At 57.4% G+C, this 19,030-nt stretch overlaps 1 protein-coding gene across 1 annotated transcript in view; it reads left to right on the top strand.

Annotated features, from left to right (window-relative positions):
- Positions 1–19,030, top strand: part of ELL (elongation factor for RNA polymerase II) — a 79,324-nt gene that overhangs the window by 42,783 nt on the left and 17,511 nt on the right. The window contains exons 2-5 of the mRNA XM_027548305.1: positions 7,447–7,494; positions 14,173–14,294; positions 14,677–14,840; positions 17,029–17,303. Coding sequence (XP_027404106.1) covers positions 7,447–7,494; positions 14,173–14,294; positions 14,677–14,840; positions 17,029–17,303 — 609 coding nt within the window. The remainder of the gene's footprint in view (positions 1–7,446; positions 7,495–14,172; positions 14,295–14,676; positions 14,841–17,028; positions 17,304–19,030) is intronic.

Here is a 19,030-nt window from a genome sequence, read left to right as displayed (position 1 = left end):
TCCTTGCACCCAGTGCCACCCGTTCAATGCTGCACGTGCCAGTCCCGCACGTCGTTCCCGTTATTTACACCTTAACCTGTCAAGCCTTTTACAGAAGCATCACGACGAAGAAGTCTTTCATATTCATACATGCTCACCATAACCCAGCCTTCTTCATCCTCTGTGCAGATCTGCCTGCCCATCTGGTGTCACTGTCCGTTCTTCCTAGAGAGCTTCCAGAACCTTCCTCATAGTGCAGAGGTGCTGCAAGCAGAGTCTGTCCCCCTTTGTCTGAACCAGTCTTGATGTTGCCTTCTCTTCGCACTGTATGTGGGCTGTTAGGCTGGCGGTCTTCTTTCCTCCATAGTTTGCAGGTGTCTTCTGTGGTCTCTGAGCTTGTTTCTCACATTTGATCTTGTGAGTTTTATCTTAGCTTCTCCGATTGTGGGCCTCAGCCAGCTGCTGCACCAATTTGCAAGGTGTGTTGCCATGTGGCTCTTTCTTTCCCTGCTGGAGTTCTTTAGATCTATGGGTTTATAGTCTTTGTCACATTTGGAGGTTTCAGGCCGTTATTTCTTTGGATACCATGGCCTTGGGATTCCAGTTACGTGTATAATGGATTTCTTAGTACTGTCCAGCAGTTGACCAAGGCTTTGTTCCTTTTCCTAATAGATTTTTTTCCCTGTGTGATTCATTTTGGATACATTTCTGTTGCCTTGTCATCAGATTCACTAACCTTTTCTTCAGTGTCTAATATTAATCCCACTCAGTACCTCAAGATACTGTATTTCTCAGCTCAAGGCGTTCTTTGTGACTCTAGAGCTCTGATACTTCATATTCTTCTTTGCATCAGTTCATGTTTCCCTTTAAGCTCACGAGCATTTTAAGTTTAGAATAGTTGCTCTAAGTGAAACACTTGTCTGATAATGCCATCTTCTCTGTCCTTTCTGGGTCTGTTTCCGTTGACCGATGCTTCTCACGTTTTCCTACAGCTTCCCACATCTGAAGGCTTTTGGTCTGGGGTACTGAGTGTTGCAGAGTTTATGGGATCGTGTGCTGGATTTGGTTGTCTTTTCTTAGAGCCTGGTGGTTCTGGCTACTGACAGGCAGTTTGGTTAGCGGTGGATCAGCTGATCTTGGGGAAGCTTGCTTTTGAAATTCCTTAGTAAGAGGAATGAGAGAAGCCCTTAAATGAGGGCTCGTTGAGCTCCACTACTGAACGGGGTACAGGGAGGACTCCTCTGGGCTGGCTGTGGATGGCATCTCCTGACCCCAGGCTTGGGGCCCCACCGCAGCGAGAGTCCTGAAGCCTTCCTCTGCAGCAGCTCAGGCCCCGTGCTGGTGCCAGGAGCAGTCTCTCTGCATCATCTCTCCTTCATGGGCCTCTGCCCGCACTTCCGGTTCCGTCAGCCTTCCCACCACGGTCCAGAGCCTCAGGAGGCTCCCTTGGCCCTTTGGCTTCTTGCAGGGCGTCTGGTCTGTGCTGCCCGTGTTCCCTTTGAGAGCATGCTTGTGTGTCTGTCCAGCACCCTGCTTGTCAGCGGTGGATGGCTTGTCTGGCCCTGACATGGGTGCCTGCTTGGGAAGAATCAGAGAAGATTTAGCAGGACTGCTCTCTGTCCGTTTGCTCTTCATCCACCCAGTGGGTATCTCCTGGGCTTGGGTGGCCCATCGTGGCCTCCCTGAAGTGGAAAGGCCTGCCCCTCGGAGTGGAGGGCGTGCATCACGGACCTAAACACAGCAATCTCCAGGGCATGCACCACCGACCTAAACACAGAAATCTCCAGATAAAAGGTTGGAGGTGACTGCAGCTGTGTCCTCCTGAGGTCAGCTTCCAAGTCCTCCTCTGAGAAAAGGAGGCTGCGAGTGTGTGTACCATCCCTGCAGAGAACCTTGGAGGTGACAGGTAGAGTTGGCTCCTGGCCCTGTGTGGGTTTGGGCAAGTCCTTTGACCTTTTCTGATCCTTGAGGTTTGTGATAGAGTTTAGTGATAACAAGCCTAAAATGCAGCTCTCAGCCTGGGACCCGCAGGCCGTGCTCCCGGGAGCTATGTGCCCTGGTCCCGGCTTGCCCCCCACTCAGGATGGTTCTGGGGGTCCGAGCCGTCACCAGCCATGGAGGCTTAAGTCAAGGGAGGTGCAGGCGGGCTGTTTCTCAGGGATCCTAGGCCTTTGGCTTTCAGTGTCCTGCCTGTAGGAGTTTGGAAGTTGTTGGCCTGGGGCCTTGAGGCTGCTCTGCCCAGGGTTTTCCAGAGCCTTCGGGAATGGCCAGCGTCAGACCTGCACGCAGTCCAAGCAGACCTGCAGCCGCTCCTGCCCCCACTGGCCCAGTGGCCAGCTGCTGGGATCAGGCCCCTGCCTGTGATGGTGGAGTGTGTGTCCTGAGCAAACCCAGTGGACACCCAGCAACCTCCCACCTGAGAGTCCCCTTTGGCACCTACTGCAGCTTGCTGGTTGGTGCAGGAAGAAACCCAGGTGGTCCTGCCCTGCCTGGTATAACAGTGGAGGGAGGAAATGCGGCCACGTTCCCAGGGGCCAGAAGCCCCCTCTGACAGTGTGACCGACCCATGTGGCAGAGGGACCCATGGCACTTGGGGTTCCCCTTGGCCTGCCTGCCCCACTTGGAACGTGACTCAGAGGGAACGGAGAAAGCTGGCAAGTTATCATGCAACCAGCTTCCTTCCAGGAGGTTCTTGGAGGTAATAGGGCTAGATGCACTTTGAGTCATTCAGATGAAGTGTATGTGCTTCACAGTAAATACCTGTAAACTTTGGTTTGACAAAATAAAAGCCTGGAACTTCGCTGGTGGTCCAGTGGCTAAGACTGTGCTTCCAGTGTGGGGGGCCTGGGTTCAACCCCTGGTCAGGGGACTAGACGTGTCACATGCCACAGTGAAGACTGAAGATCCTGAGTGCTGCAGCGGAGAGCTGGTGCAGCCAGATAAATAAACATTCAGAAAAGAAAGGAGAAACCTTACTGTGATCTAAAACAGACCGCATCTTCACAACAAAACAGTACGTGCCAAAGGCCACTTTGGTCGATGTTGAAGACACACAAGTAATTTTAGTACATTTTAGAACTCTTCAGGAAATTCCCTTTTCTTGTAACAATTTTAATTTTGTTGTGGTTCATTAAAATGTCATTGGGCCTCCGAGCCTGAGAGTCCGTGACAGGTGGGATGGTCATGTGCCAGTGCAAAGGGCACTCCAAAAGCAGAGGCTCCTGCAACCCTTGGAGAGGCGCCCCGGCCAGTGCTAGCGCTGCCTCCTGGAAACCTGGTTGGGGGGAGCACAGTGGTGAGCAGGCAGCTTACTGACAGGCACCCCGGGGGGAACAGTCTACACAGAAGGTCAAGGCTATCGCCCCCAAGACCGAGGATGAGAGCCACAGGGTGGACCCTCTGGTGCCAGCAGATGTGTTTTTGACTGCTGTTGAGCGGCAAGGGCTGAGTGCCATTAGAATGCACCTCAGGAGGGGAAATGCCCTGGTGGAACAATGGTTTGAACTCCATGCTTCCACTGCTGAGGGCCCAGCCGCAGCCCCTGGTTGGAGAACTGAGATCTCACAAGCCTCCGGCTGCAGCCGGTCAGTCAGTCAACAAACAGACAGACAAGCACATACCTCAGGGGAATTCCCTGGTGGTCAAGTGGTCATGAAGTGAAAACGTCATGCTTTTACTGCCGAAAGTGTGGGTTCCATCTTCGGTCAGGGAGCTAGGATCCCATAAGCCATGGGGCACGGCCAAAAAAAAGGAATACACCTCAGTCATTGACCAAGTGTTATTGACTCCTCCTTTTGTTCTAAGATCTTCCAAATGGGGCTCCTGTCCTCTCTGCCTGCCACAGGGGCTGGTGTAATTTAGGTTTCCACATGGTGTCTCTTGCTAATGGCTATAGACAGGTGACTTGAGTGTGGGGGTCACTCGTGTGTGTGTTTGTGTATGCACGATGGTATGAGTGAATTGCTCTGTTGTTAACAGGACTGACCTGGCCTGGTCCTCCTGCTGGAGGGAGGAGACACTACGAGAACCTCTGTGGCCCAGAGCCTGGTTCTGCAATGAAAGTCGGGCGACACGGGGACACACACTGGAGACCAGCCCTCTTGGCATCGCGGTCCTTTTAGCTTGAGCTTTAGGCTTGGCCAGCTTCCCTGCAGTATAAAATCTTACTAGCAGTGCCCTTGGTGAGTGAATGACTAGGCGTGCTGCGGTGAGCCCTGGGCTGGGTTCTGGGGGTCTGGGCTGAGGGCGTGAGAACCAGGTGCTGCGAGCCCTTTGCTTCTGTGGCACCCCGTGTCTCTGCTCCAAGTTTACACCTGCTGCTCCCCAGCGAGAGCGGCCTGCCTTCTTGGCTTTGGGGCCAGGTGGGGCGCTAGAGAGCTCCGTAAGGGTGGGGGGCGCCGCTCTGCCCTGCTGTGTCGGCTGCCCTCTCGGCTGCCTTCTCATGCGCCCTGCCCTGCCATCTCCCTTCATTCACTTTGCATCGCTGCTGACTGACACTGGTTAAGAGACAAGAGTCTCCCCCCGCCTATTCAGTAATTCTCTGTATGTTCAGGTGACGTTCCTCAGCACCCACATGAGGCTCCGGAGTGCTCTAGGGGTCGTTGACAGCCCATAGAACTTACGCCCACTTTAGGTGTAGAGTCAAGAGTGTTAACACTCCACCCGAGAAGTTCCCTCCAGCCCGTCTGCAGCCACTCCCCGCTTCAGGCTCTCACAGTTATGCTCTCTCGTTAATTTGGCCTTTTCTGGAGATATACATAGGTGGGGTCATCCGTTGTATGGCGTTCTACATTGGGCTTCTCTCATTTAGCTGGTGGCTTTAAGGTTCGTCCGTGTCCTGTCCACTGGGGAGTTCATTTCTTTTTATTTCTAGGTAGTATTTTGTTTCTCTACCAACTGATGGACATTTGGGTTATTGGCTATTTTTTGAATGTTGTTTAGTCACTAAGTCCTATCCGACTCTTTGCCACCTCATGGACTGTAGCCCATCAGGCTTTTCTGTCCACGGGATTTCCCAGGCAAGAATACTGGAGTGGGTTGCCATTTCCTTCTCCAGGGGATCTTCCCGACCCAGGGATCAAACCTGTGTCTCCTGCATTGGCAGGTGGACTCTTTACTGCTGAGCCACCAGGGAAGTAAAGAGTTATTTCTGCTGTGCACATTTATGTATGTTTTTGTGCATTCCTATGTTTTCATTTCTCTTGGGTATATCCCTAGGAATTGGAATTGGTGGGTCATGTGATAACTGTGTTAAACCTTTTAAGAAACTGCCAGGGGACTCCACCGCCAGGTGGCTCAGTGGTTAAGAATCTGCCTTACTGTGCAGGGGATGTGGGTTCAATCCCTGGTCAGGGGACTGAGATTCCGCATGCTGTGGAACAGCTACGCCCGTGTGTCACAGATACTGAGCCCGTGTACCACAGCTAGAGTCTGTGCCCTGCAACAGAGGTCCTGCGTGCTGCAGCTAGGACCTGACGCAGCCGAGTTAATGGATATTGAAATAACCTGCTGGACTTCTCTACAGGACCTTGTATGCTCCCACCAGTAAGGGACGAGGATTCCGGTGTCATCTTTCTTCCTTTAGCTATCCTAGTAGGCACCTGCGTAGTCTGCACCGCACTGACGAGACACGGCTTCTCCCGTGCTTACTGGCTCCCTGCAGATCTTCTTTTGGGTCTCTGTCTTTAACCTAGTTCCAAGCAAAGGCTGCTTAAATGTTGCATCTCCAAGGGCCCAGCTAGACGGGGCCGCCCTGGTGCTGCCCCTCTAATCCTGTGAACTGCATTCCAGGCAGCAGTCTGACCATGGTTTAGGGGGCAGATCATCTGGTCTCGAGCCTGCCGTGAAGAGAGCCTGGCCCCTGTCTCAGCAACGCAGTAGCCCTTGCACCTGCAGGGGCTGGAGGACATGCTGTGTCTGCCCTTTTGGCAGTGAGGCGTGATGTGCTTTGAAAGTGTGGGGTGGGGACTCCCCCTGGCCCAGTGGTTAAGACTCCATCTTCCAGTGCACAGTACGTGGGCTCGATCCTTACTGTAGGGGGCACGGGTCAGGGGCTAAGGCCCCCAAGATAAAATAAATCCTGACATTCTTTCTCAGATTTAAAAAAAAATTTAAAAATGTTTTCAGTCTTTCTCAAATTAAGGAAAAAAAAGTGTGACTGGCTTCTGGGGTGTCTGATTCTGTGGAGGTGAGTGCCAGAACTGGGTGTGACCGCTCAGGTCTGCTCCAGGTGCGTGAGTGAAGTCTTTGGAGACTCTTGGCCAAAGGGGAGGCTCCTGTAAGCCAAGCAGGGTGAGCGTGTGGCCCCCATGGTCCAGCCTGGCTGAGCGCGGTCCCCCTCACCTGTGGACGCCTGCCCGGCGGTCTGACAGGTCAGAGGCACTGAGAGGCCAGCCTGCCCGCTGCTTGGCTCTCCCCCGTGTGTGCAGCTGCTCTGCCCACCCTGGGCCTGTGGTGGGCCTGACATTCTGGGTGCAGAGCAGACAGACAGTCACTGCAGACTGGACCTGGGGTCCAGGTGGTGGGGCCTCCCTTACACCTGGGGGCGCTGGGGCGGAGGCCTGAGAGGTGGGCTCTATTGAAGACTGGCGAGCCCAAGATCTAGGCTGCCGCGTGGAGGAAAGCTGAGGAGAACTACAGGCCCAGAGGCTGATTTGGGCCCTGTGGGTTTGAAGATGGAGGGGAGGGGGTTGTCGTGACGAACCAGCATCACCCTGTGGGGTGAGGTCTGCTACACAGAAAGTGCCAAGGGCCCAGGATAAATGAGAAAGAGAAGTGTGACCCTCCGTCTGGATCCGTGTTCTTTCTAAAATTCCACCAGAAGGCTGATCTCCGAATAGCTAAAGCTTAAATTAGTAGAGGTTTTGGTGTATTTTTTTCCTGTGACATTTGGAAATTCCGCCTCCCCAAGCATAGGGACAAGCTGCTCTGAAGCTGTGACGTGGGAGCTGGGCAGGCGTTGGGCTGTGTCCTGTCAGGGCCTTGGGGTGGAGGGCATCACCTCATCAGCCTGCCTCCTGGTGGGCGGTGCTCCCCGCGCACAGTTCTGTTCAGCGTGGAGCGCCCCTGGGCGGGGTGGCCTGGGCTGGGGCCGGTTTGCGGGAGGATGGTGAAGTGCTGCGCGTTGCCTCTCATGCACCGTCAGCCCTGGCCCCTGGGCCATCTGAGGAGCTCTTACTGACCGTCAGAACCCTGCTTCGGTGACTCTTCCTGTCATTTTCAACACGTGTAGTTTATTCTTTTCACCTCTCCTGAAAACACTGTCTTTATCCTGCTCCTTATATGACTGGGAAGTGAGTCTTTGGATTTCCAGGTATCTTTTTTTTTTTTTTTTTTTAGACTTTAAACTTTTTATTTAGCCGATTAACAATGTTGTGGTAATTTCAGGTGAACAGTGAAGGGACTCAGCCATACACAAACATGTTCCAGATATCTTCATTGACATTTTCCCATTTTGCTTTTTTGCAGGATTCTGTTTCACTGAGACCTTCGATCCGATTTCAGGGAAGTCAAGGGGTGAGTCTTTTTTTGGTCTTAATCATACTTATTTAGAATTGTGGCTTGCTGGGCACAGCAGCCCGTTGGGAGCAGTGTTTTGGCCCCATCCCCCTCTGTGCCAGGCAGGGCCCTCTGCTGAGCCATGGTCTGCCTCTCGTCGTCTCCAGGCTGGCCCCATGGCTGGGGCCACATCAGTAGGCCCTCTGTGGGCTGAAGGCAGCTCTTCTGTCCAGCAGTTCCCGAGTTTCCCCACTTCCTGTCGTTGCCAAACTCCTGTTCTGACTTGATCTTTGTGCTGTTTGGAAACTATGCCCCCTGAGCCCAAGTGAACCTGGAAATGTGCCCGCCCCCAAGGGTGGGGCGCTTCTCTCTGTCGGTGGACCTAGGACCACAAGTATTTAACTTTTTAGTACCGGGAAGTATACAAACTCAATATTCCAGTTTTTTCGTGAAAGATACTTGATCATAAATGACCATCTTACAGAAAAATTGAGGAATGGGAGAAAGGGCACGTTGTCCATAATCCTTGCCACCCAGGTCCTAGGACCCATATCATCCACCCACTAAAGATGCTTTGCAACACTTTAGTTTTTTTCCTAGTCTTTATTGCAGGTCTTTTTTTTTTTTTTTTCTTTAAATCTGAAGAGTTGCCACACACGTCTAAGTCAGTTTCCACCTGATAGCCTGCTGGCTTCTTTCAGAAGCAGGGAGATCTGTAGGTTTCGCCCCAGGCAGGGTGCTCCAGAGAGATGGAGCCTTGAGGAGATAACATGTCTGCAAGTGCAGATACAGCGATACCAAGAGATATATTGCAAGACGTTGACACAGGTTTGTGGGGCTGATGAGTCTGAATTCCATGGGGCAAGCAGAAGCTGGCCCCGAGGTTCATGGGCGAGCTTCCTCCTCATCAGGAAAGCCTCAGTTTCCCTCTTAAGGCCTTCCACTGATTGTATGAGGCCTGCCCAGACCTGGTCATGGATTTACTGCGTCTACAGAGTACCTGCACAGCACACCCAGGTTACCTTTCATGGAGTCACTAGAGGCTGTGGCCTGGCCAGGGGAACACCATCACACCAAGACCAGTCAAGGTTAACGAGATGCCCTTAAAGGCCCCAGGGCACACGCCCTGCCCTGTGCCTTCTCTGGGGCTTCCATACCTTCTTTGGCCCTGGCCGCCTGCTTCTGCTTTTTCCCCTGAGATGTTTCCCCAAGGGGCAGGGCCGGCTGGGCTTGCTGCCAGACTGGCCCAGTGGCGCCCTCTTGTGGCCCATGGTCACAGTGTGCCCGTAGCAGCTGTGGGAAGATGAGGAAGCCAGGCACAGATTGCCGTTCTTTTATCCGTGAGCAATGCTTTCTAGTCAGCAAGACACCACTGGGATGCTCATAGAAGCGCAGTGAGGGTCTCCTGGGCTTTACGCTCTGTCGCCCAAATTCCTGTGCCAAACTTAAGAGCCACGTCCATTCAAGAAAGGGCCCCTGCCTCTGTATTGAGAATTACGCTTTGCCCACATTTTTTTCCTTCTGGGCATTCTCATGTGTCATGGACTTCCTAGAAGGTTCTGAGGGTGTGGAGGCCGTGTGCTACAGCCAGGAGCAAGCCAGGCCGTGAGTCTCCACTAAGAGGCTCTTCCCTGGGTGGGACCATGTGAGGACTGGAGGAGGCCTGTTCTTTCCCAGTTCGCTGTGAAGGACCACGCGCTCGGTCTGCCCCTCCTGACCTCTGGGCCTTGTCCTGGGTATTAATAGACCATGACCGTTCCTCCACGCCAGGTGTGAGAGGCCTGGCCTGGGGCAGGTGCACAGCAGATGCTGTCGTCGTCACTCGGAGCAGTGGAGGAGGAGGCAAGACCCTTGCATTCTGCTCCCGATTCTCCTGGTCGTGCCCTCCAGTATCGAAGTTGGAGACAGCAGGGGGTGGGCCGGGTGGGTTGGCCCAGCTCGTTCAGCACTCCTGGTGCCTGTGCTGACTCCATGTTCTGGACCCCGGGTAGGTAGGCAGGGCCTGCTTCCCAGAGGCCCGTGAAGCTGGCGGACTGAAGATTGAGACCCTCTTTGCTCCTTCACTCAGGGACCTCGGCCAGGTCTCCCTCTGGTTGTTGGCCTCCCCGCCCAGGAGAGGGGCCGCGCACCTAAGGGCTGGACGCAGGTTAACATGGCCTTAGGAGGGGGCCTTCCTGGCGGCCCAGTGGCTGAGACTCAGCGCTCGCAATGCTGGTGGCCTGGGTTCCATCCCTGGTCGAGGAACTAAATCCCACATGCCTCAACTAAGAGTTTGCATGTCGCAAGTGAAGACCCCACCTGCTGCAGCGCATATCAGAAATCCCAGGTGCCACAGCTGGGCCTGTGAGACCCTGTGCAGCCAACAGAATAAACCATGGCCCAAGGAGCAGCAGAGCCTCCTGCGGCCCAGAACACGCTCACCCGCTTCCTGGTGCTCGTCCCCCCCGGTGTGAATGCAGCCCCCCGGCACAGGGTCTCGTGTCTCCCGGCTCCTGGGGTGGGAGTCAGGTCCGACCTGGCTTCTTCCCCACTTGTGCAGGGAGTGCTGCGGGGCCTGGCCATGGTGGTGTGCGGCCAGGCCCTGGTGCTGGCTGCTTCCTGGGGGCGACCGCATGGCAGCCTGTGGCACGCCCAGCATCGGGGCGGTGGCGGCGGCGGCGGCACAAAGCACTCACCTTTGTTTCGTCTGCTGTGTCTGTGCCTGTGTGTGTGTTCTCTGCTCTCTCTCAGACACTGGAGTGGCTGCCCTGGGCCCCTCTGCCATCAGGGGTCACTGTTGAGCTCTCAATCCCTGACAGCTGGTGAAGCATCAGCCTCGCGAGGGGAAGAGAAAACCCCCTCGCGGGCCGGCCCTACCCCAGAACTCCTCAGTTGATGAGGACAGAAAGGGAGGTGGGGTCCGTGTCCAGGGCTGTGTGAGGCATTTCTGTGTGCTGCAGCGGGGACCCAAAGGCGGTTTCTAGAATGAGGTTTGACGGCCCTGGTCAGAGGCCGTGACCAGCATCTGTCTGCAGTCCAGGCGCCGGCTCTGCAGGAGTTCGTAGGGCCAGCCTGCGCTTGAGCCCAGGGCTGCCTGTTGCTGCGAGGCGGGAGTGACCTGGAAGCCTGGGAAGTGGTGGGCAGGGGGCGGTATGTGCTCCCCCTCCCTGTCCACAGTGCGGGGCAGCTCTCAGAAAGGAAGGAGGTGCTCAGAAAGCACCTGGGTTTGGGGCTGCGGACGTGGGCCGTCCAGTGGGCGGAAGAGGCTGCTTTGCTCTTGGAAGGCCTCTTCAGCCATCCAGGATGTGTGTGCTCACTTGTGTCTGACGCCGTGGGACCCCCTGGGCTGTAGCCCGGCAGCTTTGCTGTCAGTGGGATTTCCTGGGCGAGAATCCTGGAGTGGGTGGCCATTTCCTCCTCCGGAGGATCTTCCCGACTGTGCAGCCGTGCAGTAGTAACTCTTGATCCAAAATATATTTTATGCTGAGGGTTCCCTGAAAATAAAGACAATAAAACAACTGTTCCCTGAAAACCCTCTGGCCAGAGTCTGGCTAGGCAGTGTTTGGTTCCTGGATGCCCTGTTTGGTCTTGCTCTCTCCCAAAGAGGATTCCAGGTGCGTCCTCACTGTTTCTTCCTGCCCACAGCCTGCTCAGGGCTTCATTTGTCTCTCTGAAGCCCTCACTTGCACTGCAGACACATCAGACCCCGCGTACGTGGGATGAGGGCTGCCAGCCTGACTTGGGACGAATTTCAAAGGGGCTTGACCTACCCACGGTGGAACCAGCACGCTCCTTGGCTTCAGGGTTGGATGTCAGCCACTCGGGTCCTCTGGGTGGGACATGGCTGTTTGGAGGGCCAGGGCTGCCTGTGCATCTCCGCGTTCAGGCACATCCATGAGTCTGTGGCACCTCCCTTGGCCTCCCCATCCCAGAAGTTGGGGCTGACATCAGATGCACTAAACCTGCCCTGCCCAGGCCTGCTGTGGCCCCATGGTGGCCCCTAGGAGAGCCAGGACTCAGTCCAGAAGACTGCGGAGTGGAGGCCGAATTTCAGAATGCGGGTTGCGCTCTCTGCCATCACAGAGAAAGCTAGGTGTCCTGGGCCATTCGTGCCCAGCGGACTGGTTTCCCTCACTGGTTCCCAGGGACTGGTAGCCATTAACTAGCATTGTAACAGCCCGTTAACCAGAGGATTCCGTGCACTCTGGTGCCAGAGAGCTGGGGAGGGGCTGAGGCTTCAGGACTGCTGTGTCAGGCTCCACGCAGGCCTTCCCCTCCCTGTCTTGCGGCCCCGGTGGCTGCACAGACCCTCCTCTGGGTGCTGGCCGGTGCCCCCGCCCACCCCGACTCAAGGATTTTGAAAGGGCCAATACATACCTGTGTGGAAAAGTCCTCAATGGGCTGAAGAATCATAGGGAATGGTCCCCCATGCCCCTGCCCAGAGAGGAACACCGTGGTGTCGGGACCTAGGCTGTACCCCTCTCTTTTACTCTCCCCGACGGGGGCTGTGGCAGGCAGTCAGGGCAGCCACTGCCCTCTGAGCAGCCAGAGATGGAAAAACGTCACTGGGGGTGGCTGGGTCTCCGCCGGAGCCAGCACGTGGTGAGGGAGAGGCTCAGGGTCGGGCGTGGGGGGGAGCCGCGTGTAAGGGCTCAGGCTCCATCAGAGGCACTTTTGATTTTGCTGACGTCATGGTGCACACTCCTCCCGCCGTGTCCTGGGTAACTGCGTCAGTGTGTACGTGCCTGCGGTGCCTGTGGGGTCCTCTCCCGCGGTGACCCTCAGGAGTGTCTGGGCGCTGGGTGTCCAGTTACTTCCGTAATGGAGAGCAGAAGTCGCGTCTGCCTGGGAGTGTGTGCGGCCGGCGCAGGGTGGCTGCCAGTGCTGGACAGTGCGATGCTGCACGTGGACTCCAGTGTGTGTGTGTGTGTGCGTGTGTGTGTGTGCATATAGGTGTTTTCCTGCCCAAGGGTAGCAGGCGGTCCAGGTTTATAGTAAAACACACTTGCCAAGTGTGAGCTGCTTCGTCCCATTTTTGACCCTTACAGAAACGTGTGGAGATCAGGGTCTGTGTGGCTGGCCAGGGCTGACATTGGTGCCCTGCTGGTCTCCCTGCCGCTGGCTGTGCATCCTGACCGGGCCCTCCGCCACCTGCTGCGTGCATAGGGGGATGCTGGAGGACCAGGAGATCTCGCTGGGCAGACACCAGCTGTGGGGCGGGGAGCTGGGGGACGGCGTGATCGTCAGCCCAAGGTCATCTGCAGTCCCTGGACAGCCGCTGCAGACTGCCCCTCTCCCCCAGGCCAGGCTCTTCCTGTCCCGAGCAGCTGGGCCTGGGGGCTGCTCTCTGATGCCTTGGCTCTCCCTGTGCGAGGAGGGAGCTTCTCCTTGCAGCAGAGACTGGCTGTGCATGGAGGGGGTTCTGCAGCATTTGGAGCCAATCCTGGGCTGTGTGCCCTCCCAGCTTCCCTCGAGGGTTTCCATACCCCACTGAGGGCTGGGGTGGGAGAGCTGCTGCTCTCGCTGTGGCCGGAGCTTCATGTCCTTGATCACACAGACTCTACTCAGGCAGGCCGAGCTGGCTGTGTTCGCGTGTAACAGCCGGGCACGGGGAAGGAGGCATTCAGCCCAGGGTCGCGTGCTGTCCAGCGCCGATGGAGCATGCTGTGTCCTCACGTCACCTCAGAGGAGGCGGCCTCGGCTCGGCCTGCGGAGGCGGCACGACAGCCCAGGGACAGCTGGCTGCCCCCTTAGCCCTGGTGCTGCCCCTTCTTGACCATTCATGACTCCTCCCGGCATGTCTCCCTAACTCTGACAAGCCCCGGTGGTCCAGCCCAGGGCGGACCTTAAGGCTGGTCTCCTCTGGCGACAGGGCTCTGGAGGCCCGTCCCCGTAGCCCAGGAGCTGGCAGCTGGAGCGTGAGGTTCTCCTGTCTGTGTTTCTCAGTGGCCGCTGGCCGTCGCCCAGGGTAGGCAGGGGGCCAGAGGGTCGGCCTGGAATGAAGCGGCCTCTGGGTTTCCTGCCTTGCGCTGAGCACTGCACCTCAGCCAGGGCTAGTGCCATCTGTCTGTCGGCCTGCCAGGCCGTCTGTCTTTCCTCTCTGGCGGCTGTGGCTTGCCTAGTTAGGCTCCAGCGGTGCCGTCTGCTGTCAGGGTTAGGTGACTGTGTGTACGCATCCCGTGTCGTGGTCGGCGGGGGCACGTGCTGCCCGTCTCTGCACCCCTCGAGGCCCGTGCCTGCCTTCTTCCCAGACACCCAGGTGGACAGTGGCTCTGGCCTGGAGGAGGTGGAGAGGGCCTCGCCATGTGGGAGAAGGGGGAGTGTGCGCCAGGGTATCTCGGCCGAGCGTGCCAGCCTGCTGCTGACGCCCACCTGTCTTGCCCCATTTCAGCTTTCCGGGTTGTCTCAAGCCTGGTCTGCCCAGCTTGGTGGGGGATCTGAGCCGTGGCCCAGGTTGGAGTGGGCCCCTGCCCCCGGCTGTGTGCTGAGGGATCGTGCTCCTTAGCCCACAGTGCCATTGCTGCGGACACGGGAACCCGCACCCCCACCCTGCGCTGTGTGGGGCCCAGGACCCACCAGCAGCCTGGCCATGTTGACAGGCTGGTCTGTCACTGACAGGGAGACCAAGGGGGTGCATTCACATATCGCCAGGGACGGGCCAGGATCGTGTGCTGGCCCTGCCTGTGGGCCCCCCAGTGACACCCCCTCTCCATGCAGCACATCTCCATCCCTCAACCTGACTGCCCCACGGAGGCGCGGACGTTCTCCTTCTACCTCTCCAACATCGGCCGCGACAGCCCCCAGGGCAGCTTCGACTGCATCCAGCAGTACGTGTCCAGGTGAGCCTTGCCCAGACTGCCCCAGCTCTCACGGGGCCAGGCCCACCTCCCTTGACCCCCACCGTGGCGTCCCCCGCGCCAGCCCGCCGTGCGGATGTTTACCCCCACCTCCAGCCCCAGCTCTCCTTCTCAGATGAGCCGTCCTGGCTCTTACAGTGTGTCCAGGGTGCAGGCGTGGGTCCTGGCGTGCCCCCTCTTGCCCAGGAACCTGGGTTCCCTTGCTTCTTTCAGGTCAAGACGTGCCTTGCAGAAACCCTGTTGCCCAAGTCAGCACCAGACCCTGTTTCCTAGCTGGGAGTGTCAGGCAGGGGCGGTGTCGGCCCCGAGGCCACCTCTGTGGTCATCCCAGGAGCTCGCCTCACCTCTGGCCTCTGTCTTGCAGCCATGGGGATGTCCACCTGGACTGCCTGGGCAGCATCCAGGACAAGATCACAGTGTGCGCCACTGACGACTCCTACCAGAAGGCGCGGCAGAGCCTGGCGCAGGCTGAGGAGGAGACGCGCAGTCGAGGAGCCATTGTCATCAAGGCCGGAGGCCGTTACCTGGGTGAGGCTTGGGGGCCGGGGCTTCACCCGCGGGGGTCTTGTGCCTGCTGGGCAGATGTCAGGAGAGCTGGCGCGTCTCAGGGCCCGTCAGGAGCAGGAACAGGAGTGGTGGGCTGACAGAGGCCAGGGGAGCTGGGTCCTTCTTGGGTGGTGTCTGCTGCATTCTGAATCCAGGATGGACTAGAGGGCCTGAGAGTTCCAGGAATTCTGAATCCCAGGGCCCCTTCCCCAGGCTGTAGCCTCAGGCACATCTGCCTCTCACCGTGCATGAAGCCAGAGCTTCAGCCTGTCCCTTCAGTGGCCACCCCTGCCCTCACCTGCCCAGGTGTCTCTTTCCCATGGCTGACCTGGCCAGGGCACAGTGCAGATGGCAAGATGCACTCTGCTGCGGGCAGCCTGCTGCTGTGTTCGGGCCAGCGAGGGACCATGGGATGGAGACCTGGAAGGAAACACGTTGATCCCTGTTTCCTAGGACCTTCCACCCCCTCAGTATCTGCTTGGAAACAATTTCAGAGACACTGAGACACTGACCATATTAAAAGTGCGGAGAAAAGTACTGTTTATTTAGAAAGCTCCATTGCACTGCCTCAGTCTTCCCACCTCTGGGTGTAGACGGAGTCTCCAGTGAATTCATTGTCAGGCAAGAAAGGCCTGAGAGAGGCATGAAGCAAAGGAGAACCTTGATGGGTTTTGGAGTTTTTTTCTTCTTTAAGAAAAAGTCACTCTTTCACATTGCTCTACAGAGCACGCAGTCTCCCTTGCCAAGCGGTGGGGTTGGCTCTGAATGGAACCCTAGATGGTGCTGGTCCTCCTGTCAGCACGGGGCCCCGGTGGGCGTGGCAGTGTGTGCCTGGGGAGCCTGGGCCCCCGGCTGTCAGCCACCCAGGAGGTGCCAGCCAGAATCCCAAAGGGCTGCAGCTGCCTGCTCCTGCCTTACGATGCAAATACAGACATTTGTACACATTTTAATAAGTTTTGGGTGGGTCTCTAGCCAGAATTTATCTTACTGTTCCACTTAAGACACAATGAAGGCTTTTACTGTTTTCTGGCCTCAGAAGCCAGAGACATGCAGTCCTGGCTGTGTCAGGCCTCTCCCCCACTCCATGTCATCAGGGTTCTCTGGGGACGAAGTCTGGCCCTGCAGGTTCTAAAAGCTCTCCTTCTTGTGTTCATTTGACAAGTCAGAGTTGAGGGATATGTGCAAAAGACAGTTGTCATGGAGAGCTTTGTGGCCCAAGGATTTAAGACCTGCACTGACTTTGCTCAGAGGTCCTCCTTCCTGCGGTGGCAGGGGCGTCGTCCAAGGTGGAGTGAGCGACTTTGGATGGAAGCCCCCCTCCGTCAAGAGCACCCCGGGGGGCTCCATGGAGGACCCCCTCACACGTCTCTGTTTGCACCAGGAGGGTGGAGAGAGGCCTGCGGCCCCCGGGGCTCCGAGCACAGGCAGGTCTGCCCAAGTGACCTGACACTTTTTCTTTTCTCCTTGGTCATAAAAGAGCACGGCGGGGCCCAGGGGACCAGCAGAGAGCTGGGGACTGCAGGCTCTGGGCTGCTTCTCCTGCCATTCTGGGACTCGCTTTTAACCATCAGCCCCCTTCCCCATAGGGGCCAGGGGTTTGGATGAAGTTAGTTAAGGCTCGCCGGAGAAGGCAATGGCACCCCACTCTAGTACTCTTGCCTGGAAAATCCCATGGACGGAGGAGCCTGGAAGGCTGCAGTCCATGGGGTCGTTGAGGGTTGGACACAACTGAGCAACTTCACTTTCACTTTTCACTTTCATGCATTGGAGAAGGAAATGGCAACCCACTCCAGTGTTCTTGCCTGGAGAATCCCAGGGATGGGGGAGCCTGGTGGGCTGCCGTCTATGGGGTCGCACAGAGTCGGACGCGACTGAAGTGACTTAGTAGTAGTAGTAGTAGTAGTAGTTAAGGCTCTCAGCCCACTTCTGAGACTGGGGACCCACAAGTGCCCTTTGATCTGCTTGTGGTCAGCAGGTGGCACTCTCACTGGACAAGTGGGCTGCACGAGGCTTAAGGTGCCTTGGGCGTGGTGAGAGCTCGGTGCTGTCGGCCGTGGGCCATCCATGGGTGTCCGTGTGCTCGCTCAGGAACGTGCCATCGCTCCAGGCAGGGGGACACGGCGACCACCCCTCAGCCCTTCCCATCCCTGACACCTGGCTCTTACTGTAGGCAAGAAGGTTCAGTTTCGGAAACCGGCCCCGGGGGCAGTGGATGCCGTGCCCTCCCGGAAGCGGGCAACCCCTATCAACCCGGCCAGCGCCATCAAGAAGTGCAGCGCTGGCAGCGCTGGCGGGGGCAGCGGGGTGTCTCAGCGGCCCTTCCGGGACCGCGTGCTGCACCTGCTGGCGCTGAGGCCCTACCGGAAGGCCGAGCTGCTGCTGCGGCTGCAGAAGGACGGCCTGGCACAGGCGGACAAGGACGCGCTGGACAGCCTCCTCCAGCAGGTGCGTGCTGCCCGGTGCGGGGCGTGGGGCACTTTTACTGTCCAGGGCTCGTCTCCTCATAACTGTAGGCTCGCAGGCAGTGGGTGTAGCATGGGCGACCCAAGACTTGAGATGCACAAGGTTTTTGGAATTGAATGAAGCCTGGGGAATCCACAAGTGCAAGTTAGCAAGAACTCAGGCTTCATATCAGGTGGGTCTCCTTGTGGCTTATCAGTTGTGGCGCTAGGCAAGGGACTTCATGTCTGGACCCTCAGGTTTCTGTCTGTGGCTGGGAAGTGACTGCAGCACCTCTCTTTGGGATCAAGAGGTAATCAGGCAGGAATGTGGGGCCAGCAGGCAGAGCCTGCTGTTAAACAGCCAGGGCTTTGGAGCGACAACGCTGGTCCCAGAGCCGCCCTGAGGGAGGCAGCTCACAGACTCCTGAGAGGGTCGGTGGCTTGCTCCCGATTCACTGCCTTAGCTGGGCCGCGTGCATGCTGCTTGGCCGTGAAGTGGCAACAGGCCACCTCAGAGCACTGCTGCTGTGAGGACCCACAGCCAGCGGCAGTCACTCCAGTGTTCTGGGAGGAGCTGTGGCCTGCCTCAGACACTCTGGGCTCTTGGGTGCTGCCTCCTATGGTCTAAAGTTGATGCCATGACCATCCGGAACTGTGTCTGAGGAGTTTCCACGCATTTCTGAGGATTTCTGATTGACCGAGTTCTCCCGTGGGCACCCTGCTGCCCCTCTGCCCCTCCCTGAGCGCAGTCCGAGGCTGGGGTGACCACACACACCTTTGGTAGGAGAACATTGGCATGGCTTTTGTCCCCCCATTGTCCGACTGGCATCTCTGTGTCGTCATCACCCCCCAGCGAGTTCAGGGCGCAGGGCAGGGGTGAAGAGGGGCCTCTGTGACCAGCCCCGCACTCCGAGCACGAGTGCTGATCTGGGGCTGGGCCTGCCCCACAGGGCAGGTGCCTCCCCTCCCCGTCACCATGCAGAAGCCCCCTGTGTCCTGAGAGAGGAGGTGCTCCCCGGAGCCTTTGTTCCCGTCAGGGGCTCCTCCGTGTACTCACTGGCAGCCTTTGTGCAAACTTGGCCTCCTGAGCATCCGCCCCCCACGTGGAGGTTGTGCTGGCGCTGACTGAGTGGCAGTGTTTCTCCCGGCAAGTTCGGGAGTCGGCTTGGGGCCTGGAGAAGACAGATACGTTACTCTGTAGTCCAGTTTTCTTGGGGCTTGCTAGAGCATCCAGAAAGCTCTGGAACCAAGAACATTTCCCAGGGTGCTCATTTCTTTGGAAAGTCACATGTGTTGGCTCACCCTTGGGAAATTGGGGGAAGCATACGGGAGGCCCTTTCCCTGGGCTCGGGGCCACCCAGAGCTGCCTCTTGCAGCATAGGGTGACTGAGGCAGGGCTAAGGGAGCTGGGCAGGGTCATCAGCCGTGAGCCGAGACAGGGCAGGGGTGACAGCCACGCCTGCCCTGGCCGGTGCCTGGACGCGAATCACCATCCAGCCAGGTCCTTAGCCCCTGGGGTAGCATTCTGAAAAATGCCCTTGCTCCTGCTCTCCAATCTTGTTCTCTTCGGGCCCAGGGTAAAAAAGCAGCACATGCAGAATGTGAACCTTGGCCAACCCAGCACCTGATGGCACCTGAGATTTACCCACTGAGTGACCCCTAGACACCGGTGGCGCCAGGCTTAGTGCTCTGGAGAGAGAGGGGGCTGGCGGTGCTGACCTGGGTCTGCCC

Source organism: Bos indicus x Bos taurus, chromosome 7, assembly GCF_003369695.1.
Source record: "Bos indicus x Bos taurus breed Angus x Brahman F1 hybrid chromosome 7, Bos_hybrid_MaternalHap_v2.0, whole genome shotgun sequence".
Lineage (NCBI taxonomy): Eukaryota > Metazoa > Chordata > Mammalia > Artiodactyla > Bovidae > Bos > Bos indicus x Bos taurus.
The sequence above is the reverse complement of the archived record's forward strand: the minus strand, read 5'-3'. Positions and strand labels throughout refer to the sequence as shown.